Source organism: Penicillium manginii (assembly GCF_028828005.1).
Source record: "Penicillium manginii strain IBT 31320 chromosome Unknown utg000001l:1.0-3466041.0:1.0-3467806.0, whole genome shotgun sequence".
Lineage (NCBI taxonomy): Eukaryota > Fungi > Ascomycota > Eurotiomycetes > Eurotiales > Aspergillaceae > Penicillium > Penicillium manginii.
The window spans coordinates 2,863,437-2,884,509 of NW_026643102.1; the positions used below are offsets into that span (position 1 = coordinate 2,863,437).

Genomic DNA, 21,073 nt, shown 5'->3' on the forward strand with positions numbered 1-21,073 from the left:
TCAATCAATAAATTCAGGTCATAATTCACATGATCTTTGCGTCGCCTCTCAAAAGATACACTGCGGACCTGTCCCTGACGTGATTGGTCGATAGAAAGATCGAAATCATATCCGAGTCGTGCTGTGCTTTTATACGTTATTGCTGAGTTGATCTGCTGAATATATATCTAGAAAGAACCTCCTTCAAGACCGGGCTGGTTACTTCCGCTCTGCTGAATATCAATGAGAGGTTGCTCATCACCGAGCAGCATTAAATTATCCCAATACCGGTCATAGAAGTCCACTATGCCTGCAGAGCCCGCAAAAAACCCACCAGAAGGTTGTGAAGTAGGGTCTTGGTCTTGGCCGAGGTAGAAAGTAGCATCCATCAAATCGACGTCTAATGGGCTATATTCATTTTGACCATATAACTGAGACTCTTGGGACTGCGGCGTGGGTATGACTGAAGGGGCTGGGGGGGATTGGGGGGACTAGAGGCAAGTTTTTAGTCAGTATTTATGGACCAAGTGTGACTCGATTGGGAAAAACTCACCATCTTGGATTTCCGCGTTGGGACTGAACAAGACTACTTGCTCTGGGGTATCTCCATGCTGTAGATGGGTATTTGTAACCTTGAGCATGATACTGAGCGCTTGAGCCATCTTTGACGCTTCCTTCGATTGTTGGCGCAGCTGATTCCAGATATTAAAGGCTCTCTCGATCTCTTGCGAGAGCTGATGCCGCTCATTGATAATTATCTGTCGGTCACTGGGTGACAGGTTTTGTTTCAAATCATACCGAGACTGGCATGATATCTCCAAAGAAACGATCATCGCAGCGGAGCGGAAGTGTGTGGCGACGATCGGTGAGAAGAAGAATGAGGACACGGAGCTAGACTCGAAAATGTCGGACTGGTGCTGTAGCACGGCCCTAGCAGCATCCAAGCACTCCTTCCGGGAATATGCGAATGCAGGATCCATGCGATGCTGGGCCAAGTATCTGCGGTGCAGATCACATCGGCACTTCTGATATATCAAGTCGATATTATAGCGGTCCATGATTGTATTAGGCGAATCTGCAATTGATTCACTTATTGTGCGGTATCTCAGCGGGGGTGGAGTCATTGCGTGGAGCGCTTTCAATTTAGTATCGAGCTGTAAGACTTCCTTGTAGGGAACTCCTTTCACTGAGCAGACCTCGCTCATGATTTCCGCATCCATGAACATTAGTCGATTCAAAGTGTTTGGAAACAGCATTGGTGTTATCTCTGTGGAAGGTCTAGATGGAGAAAGAGTTGTCATCGCTGGATCTAGGTCTTCATCAACCAGATTTCGAGGCTCTTCGGTATCAGTTTGGGATTGTGTTGTTGAAGGCGGGAGGCCAGCTTGAAGGGAGATGTAATGATCAAGAAGGCGAAAGGACATCCAAACACGACGGCGCATTTCACCATCAAAAACTGATATCTCACGATAATGTTTGGAATCTCTGTGATAGCCACTATGCATTGCCAGTCGATTTGCCAAACCGAGGAGAACAGAGGGGCCAACATGGTTGTCAGTGCTTCTCAGGATCTCCATAGCAACGTTCAAAATGACAGCTTCCATTTTGTATCGTCCAGGTGATGTGTAATTTGACATAGTCAAGCATTGTGACGCGATTCGGTGGTATTCAGCAAATGTTTCTGAGAGGTCACCATCGACTCGACCCGCCGTAGAAAAAAGTTGCAATCCCGTGCCCGCACAGAGAATGCTAAAAATATATGCGAGCCAATTGATGGATGCCGCTGGTGGGTTCTTCCAGAACTCCGCGTACTAAACGATAACAGGTAAGTGGAAATCTTGAAAACAACTTGAAACAGGGATACCGACTTCTTTGGTAAATGTGGGTATATGAGTGATCACTAGTTTCTTGTCAGCTTTTGTTCATAACAGGAGTAGCTAGCGGGATAGTATAAAACCTACCGAGGGTAGCCTCTTTCGAGTTCAAATAAGAGGATACCAGTCGATCAGCCACAGTCCTCGGAGGAAGTGCATCGAGTAGATCATCCTTTGAAGTTGAGATTGCATTTCCAAATAAAAGTACCGGTCCGGAGATTTCTGGAAGACAATGGTTTTCGTCTTCTTCTTCCTCTGGTGACGTGTCTTCAGTTAACTGGAGGTACTCTCTAACCTCTGCAATCTATACTTGCGTTAGCTCGCGTTCAGGACGGCTATATTGGTTAATTTATCAGCCTACCTGGTGCAAGACTGCTTGCCAGTGAGTCGGGTCGACATATCGAGTTCCATTTTGTCCATCTTGATTGACTTGCATAGTCCCAGGGAAAGTAGGTTCGGGTAAGATACTAGTATCTCTAGTTGGCTGGGTCACTTGCTGAGGCGCTAGTATCGCAGTCCCGGGGGCTAATCTATGCTGCTGAGAATTTGTAGCAGATAGCTTGCCAATCTGAGCCTCAATTTCTTGTAGATGGTGCTGTATGCCTTGAGAATGTTTCTTGGTCATGTGCTGCGGACCTGCATAGTGACACATGTACATTCTATTGTGCTTGATACAGTTATCACAGGGATGTTCGCGATTACATTTCAACCTATGCAGCTAGTCAGAACCATTGGTTCGTCCACCATCGATTGCTTACAGGGCTGTGGTAGATCACAGACATACTTCTTTTGGCGACAGGTTACGCATGAGAGAACGGGCCTTGGCTTTCGCCTTTTCACGGGAGGGTCCGAGGAATCCATGGCGTATTGACAATCAAAATAAGTCCGAGTGGGACGTGAGGAGGAGATCGATGATTCGAGGGGGTCGTTCACAGAGAAGGGCCGCTTGCCACGCCATACCATTCTAGGACTAGCTCCGGACATATTTCGAGACTAGCGTCGGATTTGACTGAACGCCCCACTTGACCATCTTCAACTCTTGCCTCAAACCACCCCGGACAAAGCCAAGCAGCAGGGCTTATAGGCAATTTCTCCATCGGAGATAGATGTGGCTTTTTTATATATACCCCTTGGCATCTGGATGGTGTATCCACCAATTTATCCTACTTGTTCTTCTCAAGTAAACTGTACCCAACTTGAACGCTGATACTACTCTATACTTCAACTTGACCCAACTTCCACTCTGTGACCAATGACGACAAATACTATTACTAGTACCATTGCATTGGATCAGGGACTACTCGGCGCTTTTCAGAGCCAGAAAAAACAACAAGACAACTTTAATTGGGCTACAGCAATGGGCAACCCTCTCCCTCATTCCCCAGCTGCCCCAGCCCTTAGCTGGGCAAACATGCCAGAAATCCCAGAACCTTGGGAATTGCTCGAATCTCCGCAAGTCTGGGTAAACGGCGAGAAAATACCTGGCAATTTGATTTACAACAACACATCGACACCGTCCTGTGACTTCCAGTCAACATTCTCCTCCACGAATAGTCCGCTGCTGGGCGAGACAGATACTTTCAATACCTTCGCCAATGTCGACTTCTCTCTCCACTCGTTAATCCCCACAATTGAATCACACGGTCGTATTCCATCCATAACAAGTCAAAAGGACCTTGCTATAAGGAATGGACTTGGTTCTTTAGATGCAGTCTATCAGCAATCGTCATCACCTGTTTCCCATCCCGAAGCATACACATCCGATCACGTCGAGGCCCCTCAGAAGACTCGAGCCAAGGCAACGAAAGATCGTTCACAAAGGCATACGACAGTCGGAAGTGATACTCCTTCTTCACAGGACTCCGATGAAGAGAAAGTCGCAGAAAGGCGGCGGAAGAATAAGCTTGCTGCCCGTAAGCTCCGTCAGAAAAAACTGGACCAGGTTTCGGAATTGGAGGCTCAATTGGAAGAAGTTAGGAGAGAACGAGATACTTTGCGGTTAAGAGCTGCAAAGTCAGAAGGCGAACTCATGGCACTGAGACAAATGATTGACCAACGGTAACGGGTGGATGGTTGGACGGTAGCGGGCAGATGGCGATAACTTTGATCTAATGTATACTTACTAAACTGATGCCACTACTTCGGGCGTGAGCGAGGCCGGGAGATCAGGCACATAATCACTGAGCGACTGATAGGCAGAAGCATCGGGAAATATAACGATTGAACGTATTGAAAAGTCAATTGATTGCAAGTTCAAACTAAAACACTTCCAGTAATGTAATATCTACAGTATTTTGCTCGATCTCATCTCATCGGGCATATTCTCTCTCCACACCTCCTTGGTGAAACAGTCCTTCGTTTCTCCCACAACGCATCTTAATCAGTCTTAATCAACTCCAGCTCACTGCACGCAAAGCAGTGGCATTACCCAGATACACCATGTTGCTGAATCATATGAAAACAACGGCTGCAATAAAGGCAATTACCACAACTGGTACCAGGCCTTGCTAGCCGCGGTCATGGGCGGGGTATAGGTGATGGTGGGAGGGACAAAGCTGTACAGACCAGGGAGTTAGCAATGGCACAAGGTAGATCATATGATGTCCTAGTCAATGTAGACTAGGTGAACGAGGACGTACCGGTCGGCGTTGTAGATCTTCTGCTCGCTGCCGAGGAGCTCCACCTCGCGGGCCTGGTTGGCGAAGTGACGACGGACTTGGTCGCGGTCCTCCTCGGCCTGGAGGAGAGGAGTCAGGTACATACGGGCCCACATCTTCTCACGGGCAAGTTCCCTATAGCAGACAAAGAGGAATTCAGTTAGTCTCAGATTATCAACTGCGTCCGGCCACTCGGGGTGATCCTTGAATGCTCAATTGCTCAGGGTTTCGGCTCGTTCGGACGGAGGGAGCTCGTCATCGCGCAAGACGTACCGTTGCTCGCGGGTACCCTGCATGTACTTGTAAGTTCCCCAGGCCATGATCATGTGCATGCCGGCCATGTAGACCCATGGCTTGAAACCGCGGGTGGGGATATTGCGCTAGAAGATCGGGCGATAGAGCGTTAGCACAAGGGTTGCTGAGGGAGAGCGGGTGGCTTGGCCCAAGGGTCTCAATCGCTTCGAACCCGGCATTGAGAGCGTACCTTGTATTGGACTTGAGCGTAGCCCCCCCACTGGGGGCATATCCTGAGGCATAATGGCGGTAGTGGGCTTTTTGAGGTCACTGGGGTTCACTCCTCGCGAGTCGCCGGGAGAAGTTGGTGATGGCAGGTCACGTGGTATGCACAGTAATGAGCGCTGTGGGGACGCTGATTGGCTGACGCGGAAGGTGGGCTTTTCCTCGCGGGCTTCATCTACAGCTCTCTCCGCCCAGGTGCTCACTCTGCCAATTTTTTTTAATAACGAACTGTGCTACTCTTTGAGACAACTTTCACACAACACAATGTCCGATGACGAACGGCCACGGAAATTAGCCAAGATCGAGAATGCGGGCGAGTCCACAGAGCAAGAATTTGGGCCTGCCATGACCGGTGCAGTCCCCGCCAACAATGAGTCGGAGAAAACGGATGCGCAAATCACCAACGAATCTACCCTTACGAGCTCGGAAATCCCTAGAGATGCTACAAAGGAATCAACCGAGACAGCTCCAGCAAATGAAGCCGAGGAGGGCGCACCAAAAATCTCAAAAAATCAACTTAAGAGGCTCCGCCGCCAAGCAAAGTGGGAAGAGGAACGCGACGTTCGCAAAGCAAAGCGCAAGGATCTGGCACAAAAGAAGAAGGAGCGACGATACGAGGAGATAAAGGAGGCGCGGGCAAATGGCGGCGCAGAGGCCGTAGCAGCTCTTAAGAAGCAGTGGGGTGGAGCCAGAGGAAAGTCTAGACGCTCGAAGCTTCTGCCATTTACAATTGTCGTCGACTGCGGCTACGACGAATTGATGACTTCAAAGGAGCGCATCTCCCTGTCGTCGCAATTGACTCGCATATACTCTGATAATACCCACTCACCTTGGCGCGGAAACCTAATCTTCTCGACCTTCGACAAGCTACTCAAAGAACGTTTCGACACTACACTTTCCAGCCACAAGCTCTGGAAGGGTATACAGTTTATACCCGAGGATTTCGTGCAAGCTGCAGAAATGGCCAAGGGACATATGGCATCTCCGCGCGGTGGTAGGCTTGTGGGACCTTTCGACAAATACCCAGACGCGAAGCCAGAAGACGGAGAGGTTATCTACCTGAGCAGCGATAGTGAAAACACTCTCACGGAGCTGAAGCCATATTGTACATATATTATTGGTGGACTGGTGGATAAGAACCGGTACAAAGCAGTCTGCTACAAGAATGCCGTGGGAAAGGGTGTTAAGACCGCGAAGCTGCCTATCTCGCAATACATCAAAATGACAGAGCGCTCGGTGCTCACCACAAACCATGTGGTGGACATAATGTTGAAATGGCTGGAATTGGGTGATTGGGGTGAGGCATTTATGAAGGTCTTACCCCCGCGAAAGGGAGGCCAATTGAAAGTCAAATCTGGGGACCAGGACGATGGGAATGTGAATGCCGAAGCAGACGGCGGTGCCGAGGAAGAGGTTGTGGAGGACGAACAAGAGGAATCGGATGTCACTCTGATGGAGCAGATCATGGCTGATGCAGCTGGCGAGGAAGAAGACGAGCACGAATGATAATCCCCGAACAAAGATCGAAGATCCAGATAATTCGTAACGAGTCTGTCCATTATCGATTATAAATGAATTGAATCATGTACGGTTGTCATACTCGTTCTTATACTCCTCCCCGCACATGATTAGCCAATTCTTCAAGCTGTTCGAATTTTTGAAGCTGTTGTAGTTCTTGAAGTTGCTCAAGCTGTTCGCGGTGTTCAAACTGCCCTCGCTGTTCAAGTTGGCCCGTCTTTTCTATCTGGTCACGCTGCTCCTGTTGCTCCTTCTCGAGTTTCTCCCGCTGTTCCTTTTGTTCACGCTCAAGCTCTTCTTTTTGTTCACGATGCTGAATGGCGAGTTTCTCAAGCTTTTCGCGCTTGGCACGCGCTTCGGGCAACTCAGCCTCACGTCTCAGCCGTTCTTCCCGTGCCCAGGCCATCTTCAAATTGTAGATGTCCCTTGGAATGATCAAAAGATCGGGATACCCCTGCTTGAGAGCGGCAATAATTTTGCGGGGCGGCATGTTTTCAGAGACTAGGAAGTTGATCATCTTCTTCTGGTCGGGCGTGATTACGCGAGCGCCTGGATGATCAAGTAGAGTCTGCTCCGGCTCGTGGTTATGTTCACCATTGAGCACTTTGATATGCCATTTGCCATCGGTGCTGTGAAGAGTGGATTTCCTTGCATATAATCGAAAGTTGCATCCGGTTTGTCTCGAGTTAGTCTTTCTGCGCTTTTGTCCGTCTGGTGCCTGAATCCGATCTTTGTAAACGCCACCCCGGTCACATCCAATATAGATGTTTCTCTCCGGGCTTGATCTTTTGATTACAATGACGTAGCCTTTGGATATTGCGTATTCTCTGACGACCTTGAGCATCTCCTCACGACTGTCATAGACTTGGTAGTAGGGAGGATCGGCTGCGATTTTGGCTGCCAGAATTGCTGTCTCATTGGGATCCTGACGGCCGGCTGTGGCAATGGATGACCCGTTGGCTGCGACGGTGGCTGCCATGTTGGACTGTGCAAGGAAGCTATTAGGTGGTTGAAATACCACGCGTGAACTATGTGTATGTTAGTAGAGAGTTACTTTCTATAGATAGATGCTAGGGATGAAGGATGCTGAGACACGGTTGTCCAACCCGGGTTACAGAAAAGCCCACCTCATTTGGAAGAAAAGCTGGCCGATAATCAGCACCTTGTATATAAATTAAATTTATCCGACAAATAAAGATCGACGGATCATGGCGTGGTGGGTGTAGTGATTGGAGTGCCGGAGGTTCGATAATCAGTTGGAAACTTGTTAAGGACACCCGGGGCGAGTTTTCGCTACGGACACTTCGCGGCCATCAATAATAACACGTGACCCAACACGACTTCCGGTACTTTGTTGTTCCGGCCATGCTATCAGCCATGATTACGATATCATATCTGTTCCCATGAGCCACATCCATTAGCCACTGTGGTACCAACGCCACAAACGCCACAGACAATGACGGAGGCGACTTTCTGTTTTGGTGATGGACTCTCTCTTTCGTCTTTGTGTTTCTTTTTTTTCCTCTGCTCTTTCTCTCTCCAGGAAAGCAACCACCCTTCTCTTTTGGAGCTCACCCCTCTACCCTCCTTTGCCTCTTTTCTTTTTCCCTTTTTATCTTCTCCCTGGTCTCATATAACCCTATATCCCCCCCCGGTCGTACCTACTCTTTTCTTCCCTCCCTCCGCCACCTGGTTAGCTGCCCCTCGCAACCATGTTTATGCTCCGCAACGGTAAGCAAACCCCCGCCTAACCCCTCCATACCAACCACCACATTTCCCCCGCCACGCATGGGAATTCGCTAATATTCACTCTGAATTTATTCTAGTGGGCAAATACCTTTTCGGTGACACTTCGAAAGAGGCTATCATTGAAATCCCCCAGGGCCAGTTGTATCTAGTCCGACCCCTCTCCCCAAGGGCTATTCGGAGCTCATCTTCAAAGACGCCGCTGCTACGATCCGACGAACCGGCCAGGAATTTCAATATCAACTTGTTGTTCAGAGAGCCTACGAAGAAGGCGAGGAGGACCTTGCTGACGACGAGGACGAGCAGGGAGCCGCGGACGGTCTGGACAAAGACGAGAAGGTTTTTCTACTCGATCAGTCTCTGCACTTCCGCTCTGAAGTTCGTGAAGGAGGTATTAAGATCCTTGCATGGGACGATCTAAGTGGTGACGAGGGTGATCTTTTTGAATTTATTTGTGACCCTTCGGTCCCCGCCGACAAACTTGCCACCTTTGAGCTTGCTGCGATCAATTGTCAGTACGAACGGAAGTTCCGCCGCACCGCCCTCAAGGCTACCGAAGACGAGCTTCAAGAGTTTTCCTACCAAGAGGAGAGACCTATCCCCTCCGCGAGTCCCATCCCTTCTCCGACTTCCAAGTCCCAAGCACCACCCCCAACCTCGGACGAGTCTGCTGCCGCCATGGCGCAAGATGTGAAGTACGCCCAATCCAAGGGCCAAACCAAGACAGGCGCCCCCGAGGAACAGCCCACCACCGCTCCACCCTCCGCGCCACAACCCGAATCCAAGGAGATTCTCACGAAAGAGAGGGCCGAACTTCATATGTTCGATTTCCCAACTGGAACTTTTGTTTTGCAGGATTCTGAGGTCGTGGCAAGTGTCTCTGAGATCGGAAATTGGCAATACTGGCTTCAGATTACTGGCACCGAAAAGGAATGGTTAGGACAAGCTGTTGTCGGTGACATCAATCCCGTGTTCAACTTCGAATACCTTTCGTTCATCTTCAACCACTACGCTGAAGATGGATCGGCTTACTCGTGGCTTCTGCGCTTCAAAGATCAGGTTTCCGAGGAACGCTTCCAGGAGGGTCTCATGCAGGCTCTCTGGGAACAACTTAATGAAATGAAGTGGACCAAGGTCAAAGAGAATGACCGAGAATATGTGCTCGATGCTTTCCAGGACCTCACAATGGAAGACGCCGATGCTCTGCCCGAGGAAGAGGAAGAAGAGGAGGATGAGGAAGAGGATGAAACCGACCAGGATGACGGCCAACGGAGTGAGCACTACGATAGTGATGAGGAGGAAGACGACGTTGTCACTCGCGATGAGGACGGCAATGTCAACTCCCAGCTAGCAGTCGGCTACAACGACCGCTCATTTGTGGTTCGCGGCTCTAAGATCGGTGTTTTCAAGCACACTGACAACAACAACCTGGAGTTCTCGACCAATATTTCCAAAGTTGAAACCCCTGGTGGCAAGCTATTCAGCCCGAAGAAGGTCATGCTCCATGCAGAGGATCGTAACATGATCCTCCAGAATGGCGATGATCCCAACTCGCTGTTCAAGATGGATCTTGAGTATGGCAAGGTCGTTGATGAGTGGAAGGTTCACGATGACATTCCTGTCGAGACATTTGCTCCTGAGACTGTTAGTCATACCCTCACCCGAATCAATTTTCATATGCTAACTAGTGCCACAGAAATTCTCTCAAATGACATCTGCCCAGCCATTTGTCGGTGCTTCTAAGAATGCGCTGTATCGCATTGATCCTCGTGTCTCCGGCAACAAGCTGGTCGATACCGACTTGAAGCAGTATGCTAGCAAGAACGATTTCTCTGCCATGGCCACCACTGAGAAGGGATATCTTGCTGTTGCTTCCGATAAGGGTGACATCCGCATGTTCGACCGTCTGGGCATCAACGCCAAGACTCACATTCCCGCTCTCGGAGAGAAGATCATCGGTGTTGATGTGTCGGCTGATGGTCGCTGGGTACTTGCCACGTGCCGTACTTATCTTCTTCTGATCGACGCGCTGCAGAAGGACGGCAAGAACGAGGGCAAGCTCGGATTCGAGAAGTCCTTCGCGAAGGATTCCAAGCCTCAGCCTCGCCGCCTGGGTCTACAGCCTGCGCACGTTGCGCAGTTCCAGCACGAGACCAAGCAGCCCTTGGCCTTCACTCCTGCCCGTTTCAATACTGGTGTTGACTCACAGGAAACATCTATCATCACTGCAACCGGTCCCTTCATTATCACCTGGGGTCTGAAGAAGATTCTTGCTGGTCGCAAGGACCCATACACAATCAAGCGTTATGGCGAAGATGTCATGGCGGACAATTTCCGCTTCGGCTCTGACAAGAACGTCATTGTTGCTCTTCCCAACGAGGTCAACATGGTCGCCAAGCGCACCTTCCAGAAAGCCACTCGCGAGAGTATCGCCGGTCCTGTCACGCCTGCCCGTGGACGCAGCGGCAGGTTTAGCAGCCACCTGGGACGAAACGACATCGTCAACTCGCCATACTAAGTCCACTGGTCCTCTCCATTTCTCTTTGGGTGGACTGTATTCGCTCTTCAATCTTCTCTTTTTGCTCCCTCTCCTTTATTACTGATTTGCTGTACCATTACCCATACCCCCTGCTGTTTATTGTGGTTTCATCCCTTCATTATCGATATTTTTTGTGATCTGATCTTCGGATTTTCGTCACTCTGCCTTTCCTCTCGTTGATCCTGCTGGAATTCATCGGTTTTTGGACTAATTGCAGGTTTCGATTTCCCCTTTCGCTAGCTAGGAGTAGGTAGCCCAGGCTCTGCCTGGAAGAAATGACAAACATTTAGATCCCAATAGTCTACTGGTAGTCGAGTAGGTAACTCCCGAGTCTTAATCATCAATCAACGGAGAGCTTTGGTTTTTTTGGTTTTTTTGTGAGCTCTCTGGCTATTCCTAAATTTAGATTTGTATTTAAAATCATTCTAGAATAAACAGAATAGTGAGAGCGTACATACGTCGAACAAGGTCTGAAATACTATGGAATCTACAAGAATAGCAAATTAAATTGTAAGTGGAGTCACAATCTCGTACTATTCCTGAAAAGGCATCTGTAGACAAGACAGTCGACAAATAATTATCGGATCAACGGCAAATTCAGCGGGGCGTATGAAGAACGTCATTGAATCAGCGCGGCTAATACTGTCTAAGCCTTTTCTTCTGCACGGCCATATTTATTTCGGAGTTAAAAGCTCGGGGCAGCCTGCTATTAGGTACTACTAGTATACAGTGGGGACGGTAAGCGTGGGCCGGGCGCGGCGTTAGACGGATATAGTAACTGTATTAAAGCCTGCCTGCATGAGGCGCTGCGGCGTTGTCAGCACGGCAAAATCGGTACATTGCCATAACTATTAGTAGGGCTATAGAGTATAAATAGGCAGTTTTAGTAGACTGTAGAATAATAAAGGAAACAAACAACAGACCATCTCATCACCACGAAAAGGAAACCACCCTCATCTAATTTGCAATGGCACACAACGCGAACTTGAAGATTGTCTTTGGGGCAATGACATTCGGTAAACCGAGTATGTCATAGCTTCGCCAACTCTGATTTGGCTTCATGTACATGGCCAAAAGCTAACCTGGCAATAGACACTCTGGGTGCCCGTGTTCACGAGAAGGAAGACGCAGCTCTTATTCTGGATACCTTCCAAAGCCACGGATACAAAGAAGTTGACACCGCCCGAATATACGGTACTGGTTCCTGCGAAGAAATGCTTGGCTCCTTGTCATGGCAAGAACGAGGGCTCGTCATGGACACCAAGCTTTATCCAAACTCGGAAGGAAAATGGGATCTCGAAGATTCATACACGCACAAGCCAGAGGATATCCGCCGGGGAGTGACAGCTAGCCTGAAAGCTCTGAAGAGCGAACAAGTTGACCTGTTCTATCTGCATGCGCCCGATCGCAAAAACTCATTCGAAGACACTCTCCGAGAAGTCAATCGTCTCTACGAAGAAGGGCGGTTCAAGCGTCTCGGACTGAGCAACTTTATGTCCTGGGAGGTTGCGCAGGTATGCGAGATCTGCAAGAAGAATGGATGGATCATGCCCTCGGTTTATCAGGGAATTTACCATGCTCTTCAGCGGAGTATCGAAGGTGAATTGATTCCCTGCCTTCGCAAGTACAACATATCGCTCTATGCATTCCAACCTTTGGCTGGAGGACTACTCACTGGTCGATACAAACGCGAGCAAACCGAGTTTGAGGAGGGCTCTCGATTCGATCCAAAAATCCTTCAAGGAACTGTCCACCGAAACCGGTACTGGAATGATGTTTATTTCGACGCTATTGAGCTCATTCATGCTGCTGCGACGAAGCATGGGTTGACAGATGGAGAAGTGGCGTTGAGGTGGCTGAAATTTCATTCTCAACTGAACGAAGATTTACAGGATGCCATCCTTGTCGGTGCAAGCAGTGTCAAACACCTGGAGACAAATTTATCTGATCTGGAGAAGACCTCTTTGCCAGAAGAAGTTGTCCAGGCTCTTGAAGAAGCTTGGCTGATGGTGAAGGGAGTTGCGCCTAAGTATTGGCATTAGGTTACTATCCACCATTTGTATTTGTTCGGTGAAAAAGCCTCGAGATAGATAAGATTGAGAATAATATATGATCCACTTTTATGATGTAACAGTTCCAATGAATTAAGCACTGCGTGCCTTTTAACTCATTTTTGAAATTAATTTCGGGAAGATCCGAGGATTGATCGGGACACTCGCACTACATGCCCTTTTGAATACGAGACTCAGGTCCCGATTGAGTCGACAATCGCGCGTAGTCTCAAAAAACGAGAAACCTTCAGTAGACCCGCATCGCTCTTTGGAAACTTATTAATCGATCGCCCGCACCCGAATCACGAAATCAGGAAACTCCATTCACTCCACGTCTTCCTCACCTTCTTTCCTCCCGAATTTGACCCCGCATCAACCTTCACCATGTCCTCGAAAACCCAGCGTTTTGATACGCTACCAGAGGACACTGTTAAGTCTAGTGAATTAAAGATAAACATCGCTGGCTTCCACGTTTATCTTTATGGTATTGATGAGCTATCCCCGCAGCAGGCGGAGAACACGGTGGTTTTATTCCATGTCCATGGCCGCACAAGAACCTACAAAAATGCCGAGCTTTTCGCACACCAGTTCCTTCACCAACTGCGGCAGCATGGAGAATCGAAGAAAGGTTTCGTCGTAGCGACCTTTGATAATCGCAATCACGGCGAAAGAGCGGTACCCCACTCCATCCATTGCTTCGTTTGAAAATATCATCTAACCATCTGCTTTCAGATTGATACAAAATCAATGTGAGCATAATTGCTGGGATGTGATTTGAAGGCTTTTATTTCTTTTGCTGACTCGATTGATAAAGTCAAGGATGGAAGCAAGGAAACGAGAAACATGCGTTGGTGTCCCTACCTCTGACTTCGGCTTTGAAGAGCTATGAACTGACGCAAGAACAGACATGATATGCTAGCCATGATAGGTACGAACTCCCCCATCAGTTTAGGAAAATGTTCTCACATTTATTTCCTTCATCGCAGATGGAATTGCCCTCGACATCCAAACAGTGATGAGATACCTCAAGATTTATGTCGAAGATCGGTTCAACCCAACCGAATTCGTCATGTCAGGACACTCACTCGGAGGCCACACAGCATGGAATATTCTTGCCGACGAACCGCGGATTAAGGCTGCCATTATCTCTGTGGGATCGCCGAATATGACTGACTTGCTGCTCGAACGGCTGGGCAAGCGAGACGGCCCTGATCCGATCCGATGGCCCGAATCGATAGCTCAGATGTATAGAGATCGGGATCAGCGTGTTTCGAACATTGAGAACAAGCAAATCTTACTTCTGAATGGTGCTCTAGATACGCTTGTACCGAGCAAATTCAGTGTGCCCTGGGTCGAAAAGTACGGCCCGAAGAACGATGTATCGTTGATTGTGTTCGAGAATACCGGTCATTGGTTCTCGTTGGAGATGATGGATAAGGTTGTTGAGTGGGTGCTTCAGAAAAATGTTTAAGACGGTAAATGCGTCGAAATCTCGAATTCGCTGTACGGGGAGCTTCACTCCACTTATGATTAGCGACTCTGCTCTTCTTTTATTCAATTTTCCTGTTATTTACCGGAGGGGGGGATCTTGAATAGATGATTCTCAGGGTAAATCCACTATCCTGTTGTCAAAAATTCACCGTCGGCGATATTTATACTATTAGACCGGGAGCCATGAGGACATCGGGAATAGCGGGCCAATTTAACTGACATGCGGGGATGAGACAACCAATGATTGCTTCTGTTCCAAGATTCCTACTATCTACCTAGACAAGAAAGTGATACCAATGATCTCCACTTGTATAGGCCATATTATGCCAGTGAGATAGACTGCTCGGTGCTAACCCCGACCCCGCATTTGAAGAAGTACCCGAAATTGAGCCGCGGCGCAGCTTTTTTCGGCATGACTGCTGGTTCCTTAAATTCAATTGTTATCTTCCTTCTCGGATTTTACTTTTTGATACCTGGATCCAACCTCAGACATATCCTACACTCTTTGCACCCAAAGAGAGCTTGCCCACAATGTCTGCCTATACAAGCATACCCCGGAAGCTTTGGGAACATCCCAATCCCGAGGCCACCGCCATGGCCGAGTTCAAGCGAAGTCTCGAAAAAGCCAAGGGCGTGAAACTGCCTGATTACAATTCCCTTTACGAGTGGTCGATCAAAAATCGAGCGTCCTTTTGGGATTTCTGCTGGAAATACTTCCCAATCATACACGAGGGAACCTACGACCAAGTTGTCGACGAGACCGCTCGCATTGACAGTATTCCCGACTGGTTCGCCGGTGTACGTCTCAATTATGCGGAAAACGTGCTCTTTACTGCGAGTCAGCCGGGGAATCCTGCTTCGACCATCACGACTGTTGGTAAAGAGGATGATAAGATTGCCGCAACTGAGGTTCGCGAAGGCGCTGCGGAGCCCGCCGTGGACCTCACCTGGCGGGAATTGAGACAGCGCACTGGTCGTATGGTCCAAGCTTTGAAGACGGCTGGTCTTACAAAGGGTGATCGTGTCGGTGTGGTTGCTAGTAATAGCATTGACACCTTGATTATTTTCCTGGCTGTTACGGCCCTCGGGGCGATCGTTTCCACTACATCCACGGATACAGGTGTGAAGGGGATCTTGGATCGCTTGCTACAAATTCAGCCCAAATGGGTCTTTTTCGACGACACAACTGTATATAATGGCAAGACTTTGGACCTTCGTCCGAAAATAAAGCAAGTTGTGGAGGGTTTATCGGCGATCTCAGAATTCCAGGGAGTCATCTCGGTGCCCAGATTTAGAGGCAAACCAGCGGAAATTAACGCAATTTCCCGAGTGCAAACCCTAGAAGCATTTCTCTCTGGGGCAAAATCTGATCAACTGGAATTCGTCCGGGTCAGATTCCGTGATCCTTTCCTTATTGTGTACTCTTCTGGAACAACGGGAGAACCGAAATGCATTGTTCACTCCGTGGGGGGAGTGATATTGAACACGAACAAAGAGGGGCGATTGAACCGAAGCATGAACTCGAATGCGACAGTACTTCAATACACGACAACTGGTTGGATCATGTACATGTCCTGCGTTTCAGCGCTTATCTTCGGTGCCCGGCCAATTCTCTACGATGGCAGTCCGTTTTTGCCAGACGTGAATATTTTGGTCAAGTTACTTGGGAAATACAAGTATGTTCCCACCTGGGCACGGACTAACAAATTAATCCTCCTCCTTCGAAAGCTAATCAATGTCGATCTACTTTAGAGTCACACACTTCGGAACGTCCCCTCGATGGATGCATGAACTGCGCAAAAATGGAATCAGCCCACGCAAGATCGCAGATCTTAGCAACCTTCGCGGCGTAACAAGCACTGGGATGGTTCTTTCCGAATCATTGTTTGAATGGTTCTACGATGAGGGGTTCCCCTCACATACCCAGATTGCGAATATCTCTGGGGGTACAGATCTTGCGGCCTGCTTTGGCATGGAAAATCCAATCACCCCTGTTTATTCCGGAGGATGCCAGGGCCCTAGTCTTGGAATTCCCATCGCTGCCTTTGAACAGGTGGATGAGGGTGTCACTCAGGTCAAAGGAATTGAAGTTCCTAATGGGGAGCCTGGAGAGATTGTCGCAACGGCTGCATTTCCCAGTATGCCGGTCAAGTTTTGGGGTGATGAAGAGGGGAAGAAGTACTTCAATGCCTATTTTGCACGGTTTGATAGTAAGTTTTCAATTCCTTTTTGGGGGCTTTCCCTGTTCGTGACTAGAGCTAATCTTCGCATCTTCAAGATGTCTGGACACACGGCGACTTTATTGCCATCAATCCATCGACAAAACAGGTGCTTTTCCTGGGTCGGTCTGACGGCGTCTTGAACCCGTCCGGAGTAAGGTTCGGATCTGCGGAGATCTACAATGTAATCGATACACAATTCCCCGAGGAGATTGTCGATTCCGTCTGTGTTGGACAACGTAGACCGCAGGATAGTGACGAGTCCGTCATTTTATTCCTCCAGATGCGACCGCCCTTCAAGGCGGATCAAGCATTGATCACTCGCATCAAGGAAGCTATCCGCAAAGCTTTAAGCGCTCGACATGTGCCGAAGTTCATTTTTGAAACCCCTGCCATTCCGGTTCGTTACTCATCCCTCTAAACTGATTTATTTGTCAGTCGCTAACATTAGTATCTCTTCACAGGTGACGGTCAATCTGAAGAAAGTCGAACTACCTGTCAAGCAGATTGTTTCCGGCAAGAAGATCAAGCCATCTGGAACGCTGCTTAACCCGGAGAGTCTTGATTTTTATTACCAATTCGCAGAGATAGAGAAGCTGGCTGATCGCAAGGCCAAGCTGTGATGAGTTTCTACTGCCCCGAATTCGTAGCGAAGCCATGAACCGCGAAAGATTAGCAATTTAGACGCCAGGACGCTAGATGAATCGCATTTTTTAACATTTCAAGTTTTTGTCACGTCTAGTTTCACCAGAATCTCATGAAAGATTTATCGAAAAGGGCAAATAAATAGAATTCAGGTAAATGTGACAATTCAAATATTTTGTTTATCCTATAATATAGCCCCAACCAAATCCTACGACGCATTCCACGAAGAAACATCATACACAAAAGCATGAACGGCCTCTATTAGACGATCAATAGAGTGCTCCGTATGCGCAAGATTAAGAGAAACAAATCCACGCCGACCAATCGAGATCCCACGATTAATCAAGCCGAAATAGAAATACTCCCTCAAAGCGTCAGCATCATCCCCGAAAAATGTACACCGATCGCACTCCCATACCCGGTAAACGACATCATTTTGAAATCCGCCTTCTTCAAGATTTCATTTGCCTCCTCACGAAGACGATCCCCCATAGCATTAAGCCTATTCAACTGCGCCTCTGTAATCAACTTCGCCGCCGCAACGGCAGCAGTCATAGTGAAGATGTTATTATTAAATGTGCCCGAATGCGTCAGCGCGATTGATTTATCGCCCGAATCAAACCTGCTCATTAGTTTCGCCGATCCCCCAAATGCACCGAAGGGAAATCCGCCGCCGAGATACTTTCCCACGGTCGTCATGTCGGGTATGATATCGAGAGCGCCCTGCATACCATGATAATGCATTCTCGAAGTGACGACTTCGTCAAAGATCAAAATCGCGCCGACTTCATCCGCAGCTTGGCGGAGCGTGACCAAGAAGTCTCGTCTTGCTGGGATCATTCCACCGGCCGCTTGCATGGGTTCGACCAGGATAGCGCCAATTTCGTCGGTGACGAGCGCGCGCGTTGCCTCGGTTGTATCATTATATTTCCCGAAGACGAATTGATGGGGTAAATTTATTGGATTTTCCCGGGTTGAGAAGGACATTGTTCCGCCGTGATAGCCATTATCGAAGACGAGGACTTTGCGTCGAGGCGCAGTCGCATTTGCGAGAGCAGTAGCCACGGCAAAGGTATTTGCCTCTGTGCCAGAATTGCAGAATCGTACTTTTTCCAGTGAGGGGAAGCGCGCTGTGAGGATTTCCGCCAGTTCGGCTTCTTTCTCGGTTATGCCGCCCAGACTGAAGCCTGTTGCCAGGGCTTGCTGGACAGCGTCCTGGATTACCGGATGCGAGTGGCCATAGATACCGGCCGAATAGTCGGAGACGAAGTCATCGAATTTTACGCCGTCGATTGTGGTGAATTTGGCGCCTTGCGCGGACTGGATTATCAGGGGGAATGGGGAGGAGACAAGGACAGATCGTGTACTTCCTGCCGGTAGGACCTTTTCGGCTCGTTCGAAGGCTTTCTTTGATTTTGGGTGTGTATTCTCGTACGATTGGATGAGAGTCTGGAGCTTTTTGACTAACACTGGATTGGACATTGTGGCGGTTTTCGGGGCAACGAAATCGTTTCAATCAGGAGGGTCATGCAATGCTTTCGACAAGTCGAAGGAATTGAGGAAATACTGCTGGACCAGGTTGTAATCTGTTGAGAACCTTGGAATCCTTGGCGAGCGGAGTAATAACGGCGCTCGACTTGGACGTCCGACATCTTCGATAAAGGTGGAGAAGCTGGCTCCATTCCGAGGCTTTGGTCTCTTTGACCCCGCGCAGGGGACGGGGTAATACGAGACTCGGAGTAGTAGTACTAGCAGTACTAGTAGGTTTGTCGGAAAGACTCCGTTTGATGAGGGCTAACTACTAGTAATAGTTAGTGGATGTTTGAAAGTAAAATCCGTTTGTTTGAATAGATATCTACTCACACCAGGGCGGCCATGCTAATTACTATGGCGGTGGATAGTAAGTCCTCGTTATCATATTTTGGTTCCTAGTCTGTAGAAAAAGCTACTGTGGGCAGTCGCCAAGGACACCTTCAGACAATGTGATAATTTAGTCATATCAAGTCGAACATCGAGGTCGACTGGCTCCAAGACCTTTCGGCCAAGCAAATATATTCAAGTTTGTATGTAAATCCCACTTCATGGGATAAAGCAATCAGGTAGATAGATGACCGAGGAACGAACGCTTTACTCTGATTCCACGGCATCAAAACAAAAAGAAGTAAGCAAAGACGAAGCATCTAGCTCCATTCTCTGCTTGGGTATTCGAAAGTAAATGCAGTCACAAAACAATACGCCGGAAGAGGATACCGATACCAAAGGGATTTCCTCCATGACAAACCACCACAGGGCTTTTCCAAGATTGCCCGGATGGTAAATTTTCGCAATCTTCCTTAAGAATTCGTTTTTATACTTTTCTTTTCGTGCTTGTTGCTTTTTTGCGCCTGTGGACTTTCGTGGAAGATAGTAAGAATGTTCACGAGCCGACATACCATACTTCGACGCCGAGAATATCAAACTTAACACCCTCATCGGAAAGAGGTTCATTTCCAAAAGTCTGCGAAGAGGCGCTGACGCCCTTCTCAAGGCCAGCGTCGACCCACAGCCCATAATGACCATCCCTATACACAGAACCGTATGAGCACGTATTCAATAAAACCAGATCATGCAGACATGATACTTACCCGCCTCCCAAGCTGAGGAATCCCGTTTCGCAAAACATCATATAATCATTAACACCACTATACGGGAAAGCCTTGAACCGAATACGCTCGGGAGTACTCGCGCCACTCCGCGACGGGGTAGCAGTCGACGAAGGCGAGGGCGGCGCCAGGGCCCCACCACTCGCAGCAGCGAGATTCGTTTTAATATTCATATTAAGATTGTGAGCGGGCGACTCGGTCGTCGCCTTCTTCGATTTCGAGTCGCCGCGGAACGTACTCCATCGTCCAGCGTGAGTTGTGTCCGCGGACGGAGGGGGCGGTAGACCGGCGCGTTCGAGCGCTTCTTCTGATTGGGGCCCGTCGCTGGAGAATGCCAGGCCTAGGCTGATCGGGGGTGGGAGCACGCTCGCGCGCCAGAGGAAACACTCGCCCGTGCCGAAGAATTGTGAGTCTGGATGCGGTGCGTCGGTCATGTAAGCGCCGAAGACTCCGCCGCTTGGGGAGGAGTCGCGTATCACTAGGACGTAGCCTGCCCGCGGGCTGCGGTGGGAGAATTGCTCGCAGTTGTCGTAGAGGGTGGATAGGGCGGCGCCGTCGCGGTCGAGACTGTAGGCGAGACGCCAGTTCTCGACTAGTTGTAGGCGGGCGGGGACGAGGAGACGGATTTCTTCGGCGAGGGAGCGGGTGAGGAGTTGTTGCTGCAGGAGATCCTCGCCTCTGGGAATGGTTAGGGCTAGAGGTGTGAGAGGTGGCGGTTGGAAGGGTGAAGCTGTTCGGCGCGGGGTGTAGACCTCCGAGGAGGAGGATGAGAAGGACCACGGCATGACGGAGGAGTCGGGGGCGGCGATGTTTGGATCTGTCAGGCGTCGATACAAGCCGGAGACGACGTGACTGACTGGGTAGGAGAAGTAGGAGCCGGCGTTGAAGGAGGGTTTTTGCTGGGGGTTGTGAGAGTCGGCTTGGGTGGAAGTTGAGGGGGTGTCAGAGGGAGCACCCCCTTGTGATGAAGACGACATACGGACAATTCGGGGGAGGTTTGAAGTTAAGTTAATCAAAGCAAAAAAGCAAGGAGCAAGGCGAAGGTGTGGAAGGAGGAGAGTTGGATTCAAGTTAGCATTGGCATCGGAAGTTCCCAAGGTAAGGTTGGACGCCAAATGGACTTATCGCTTATCATGTGGGGGCAGATCTATAACATGCCATATACCACCATTTAATAGTTTCACTGCATGATT

The 21,073-nt window shown here is 49.0% G+C and overlaps 11 protein-coding genes across 11 annotated transcripts; 6 read left to right on the forward strand and 5 right to left on the reverse strand.

The window, feature by feature from the left end:
- Nucleotides 1-167: 167 nt before the first annotated feature.
- N7533_001046 (fungal specific transcription factor domain-containing protein) lies at nt 168-2,273 on the reverse strand (the record flags this gene model as incomplete). Its single annotated transcript, XM_057097696.1, has 5 exons — nt 168-470; nt 504-1,790; nt 1,848-1,879; nt 1,941-2,143; nt 2,215-2,273. 5 exons carry the CDS (start codon nt 2,271-2,273, stop codon nt 168-170), a joined length of 1,884 nt encoding a protein of 627 aa, XP_056966189.1.
- Nucleotides 2,274-3,210: 937 nt separating this feature from the next.
- N7533_001047 (bZIP transcription factor) lies at nt 3,211-3,915 on the forward strand (the record flags this gene model as incomplete). The annotated part of the gene is made up of 1 exon (XM_057097697.1): nt 3,211-3,915. One exon carries the CDS (start codon nt 3,211-3,213, stop codon nt 3,913-3,915), a length of 705 nt encoding a protein of 234 aa, XP_056966190.1.
- A 420-nt stretch (nt 3,916-4,335) lies between these two features.
- N7533_001048 (putative NADH-ubiquinone oxidoreductase subunit GRIM-19) lies at nt 4,336-4,851 on the reverse strand (the record flags this gene model as incomplete). The annotated part of the gene is made up of 3 exons (XM_057097698.1): nt 4,336-4,408; nt 4,493-4,645; nt 4,784-4,851. 3 exons carry the CDS (start codon nt 4,849-4,851, stop codon nt 4,336-4,338), a joined length of 294 nt encoding a protein of 97 aa, XP_056966191.1.
- Nucleotides 4,852-5,293: 442 nt separating this feature from the next.
- trm10 (tRNA (guanine(9)-N(1))-methyltransferase) lies at nt 5,294-6,535 on the forward strand (the record flags this gene model as incomplete). The annotated part of the gene is made up of 1 exon (XM_057097699.1): nt 5,294-6,535. One exon carries the CDS (start codon nt 5,294-5,296, stop codon nt 6,533-6,535), a length of 1,242 nt encoding a protein of 413 aa, XP_056966192.1.
- Nucleotides 6,536-6,635: 100 nt separating this feature from the next.
- On the reverse strand, nt 6,636-7,526 carry N7533_001050 (uncharacterized protein; the record flags this gene model as incomplete). Its single annotated transcript, XM_057097700.1, has 1 exon — nt 6,636-7,526. One exon carries the CDS (start codon nt 7,524-7,526, stop codon nt 6,636-6,638), a length of 891 nt encoding a protein of 296 aa, XP_056966193.1.
- Nucleotides 7,527-8,259: 733 nt separating this feature from the next.
- Nucleotides 8,260-10,811, forward strand: N7533_001051 (uncharacterized protein; the record flags this gene model as incomplete). Its single annotated transcript, XM_057097701.1, has 3 exons — nt 8,260-8,278; nt 8,430-9,937; nt 9,990-10,811. 3 exons carry the CDS (start codon nt 8,260-8,262, stop codon nt 10,809-10,811), a joined length of 2,349 nt encoding a protein of 782 aa, XP_056966194.1.
- A 988-nt stretch (nt 10,812-11,799) lies between these two features.
- N7533_001052 (aldo/keto reductase family protein) lies at nt 11,800-12,874 on the forward strand (the record flags this gene model as incomplete). Its single annotated transcript, XM_057097702.1, has 2 exons — nt 11,800-11,857; nt 11,925-12,874. The coding sequence occupies 2 exons, from the start codon at nt 11,800-11,802 to the stop codon at nt 12,872-12,874; spliced, it is 1,008 nt and encodes a 335-aa protein (XP_056966195.1).
- Nucleotides 12,875-13,267: 393 nt separating this feature from the next.
- N7533_001053 (alpha/beta hydrolase family protein) lies at nt 13,268-14,354 on the forward strand (the record flags this gene model as incomplete). Its single annotated transcript, XM_057097703.1, has 4 exons — nt 13,268-13,558; nt 13,616-13,632; nt 13,789-13,811; nt 13,870-14,354. 4 exons carry the CDS (start codon nt 13,268-13,270, stop codon nt 14,352-14,354), a joined length of 816 nt encoding a protein of 271 aa, XP_056966196.1.
- A 551-nt stretch (nt 14,355-14,905) lies between these two features.
- Nucleotides 14,906-17,216, forward strand: N7533_001054 (acetoacetyl-CoA synthase; the record flags this gene model as incomplete). The annotated part of the gene is made up of 4 exons (XM_057097704.1): nt 14,906-16,050; nt 16,127-16,584; nt 16,653-16,993; nt 17,058-17,216. 4 exons carry the CDS (start codon nt 14,906-14,908, stop codon nt 17,214-17,216), a joined length of 2,103 nt encoding a protein of 700 aa, XP_056966197.1.
- Nucleotides 17,217-17,604: 388 nt separating this feature from the next.
- On the reverse strand, nt 17,605-18,720 carry N7533_001055 (acetylornithine aminotransferase; the record flags this gene model as incomplete). The annotated part of the gene is made up of 1 exon (XM_057097705.1): nt 17,605-18,720. The coding sequence occupies one exon, from the start codon at nt 18,718-18,720 to the stop codon at nt 17,605-17,607; it is 1,116 nt and encodes a 371-aa protein (XP_056966198.1).
- A 934-nt stretch (nt 18,721-19,654) lies between these two features.
- On the reverse strand, nt 19,655-20,857 carry N7533_001056 (putative oxidative stress response protein Oxr1; the record flags this gene model as incomplete). The annotated part of the gene is made up of 2 exons (XM_057097706.1): nt 19,655-19,799; nt 19,863-20,857. The coding sequence occupies 2 exons, from the start codon at nt 20,855-20,857 to the stop codon at nt 19,655-19,657; spliced, it is 1,140 nt and encodes a 379-aa protein (XP_056966199.1).
- Between the last annotated feature and the right edge of the window lie 216 nt (nt 20,858-21,073).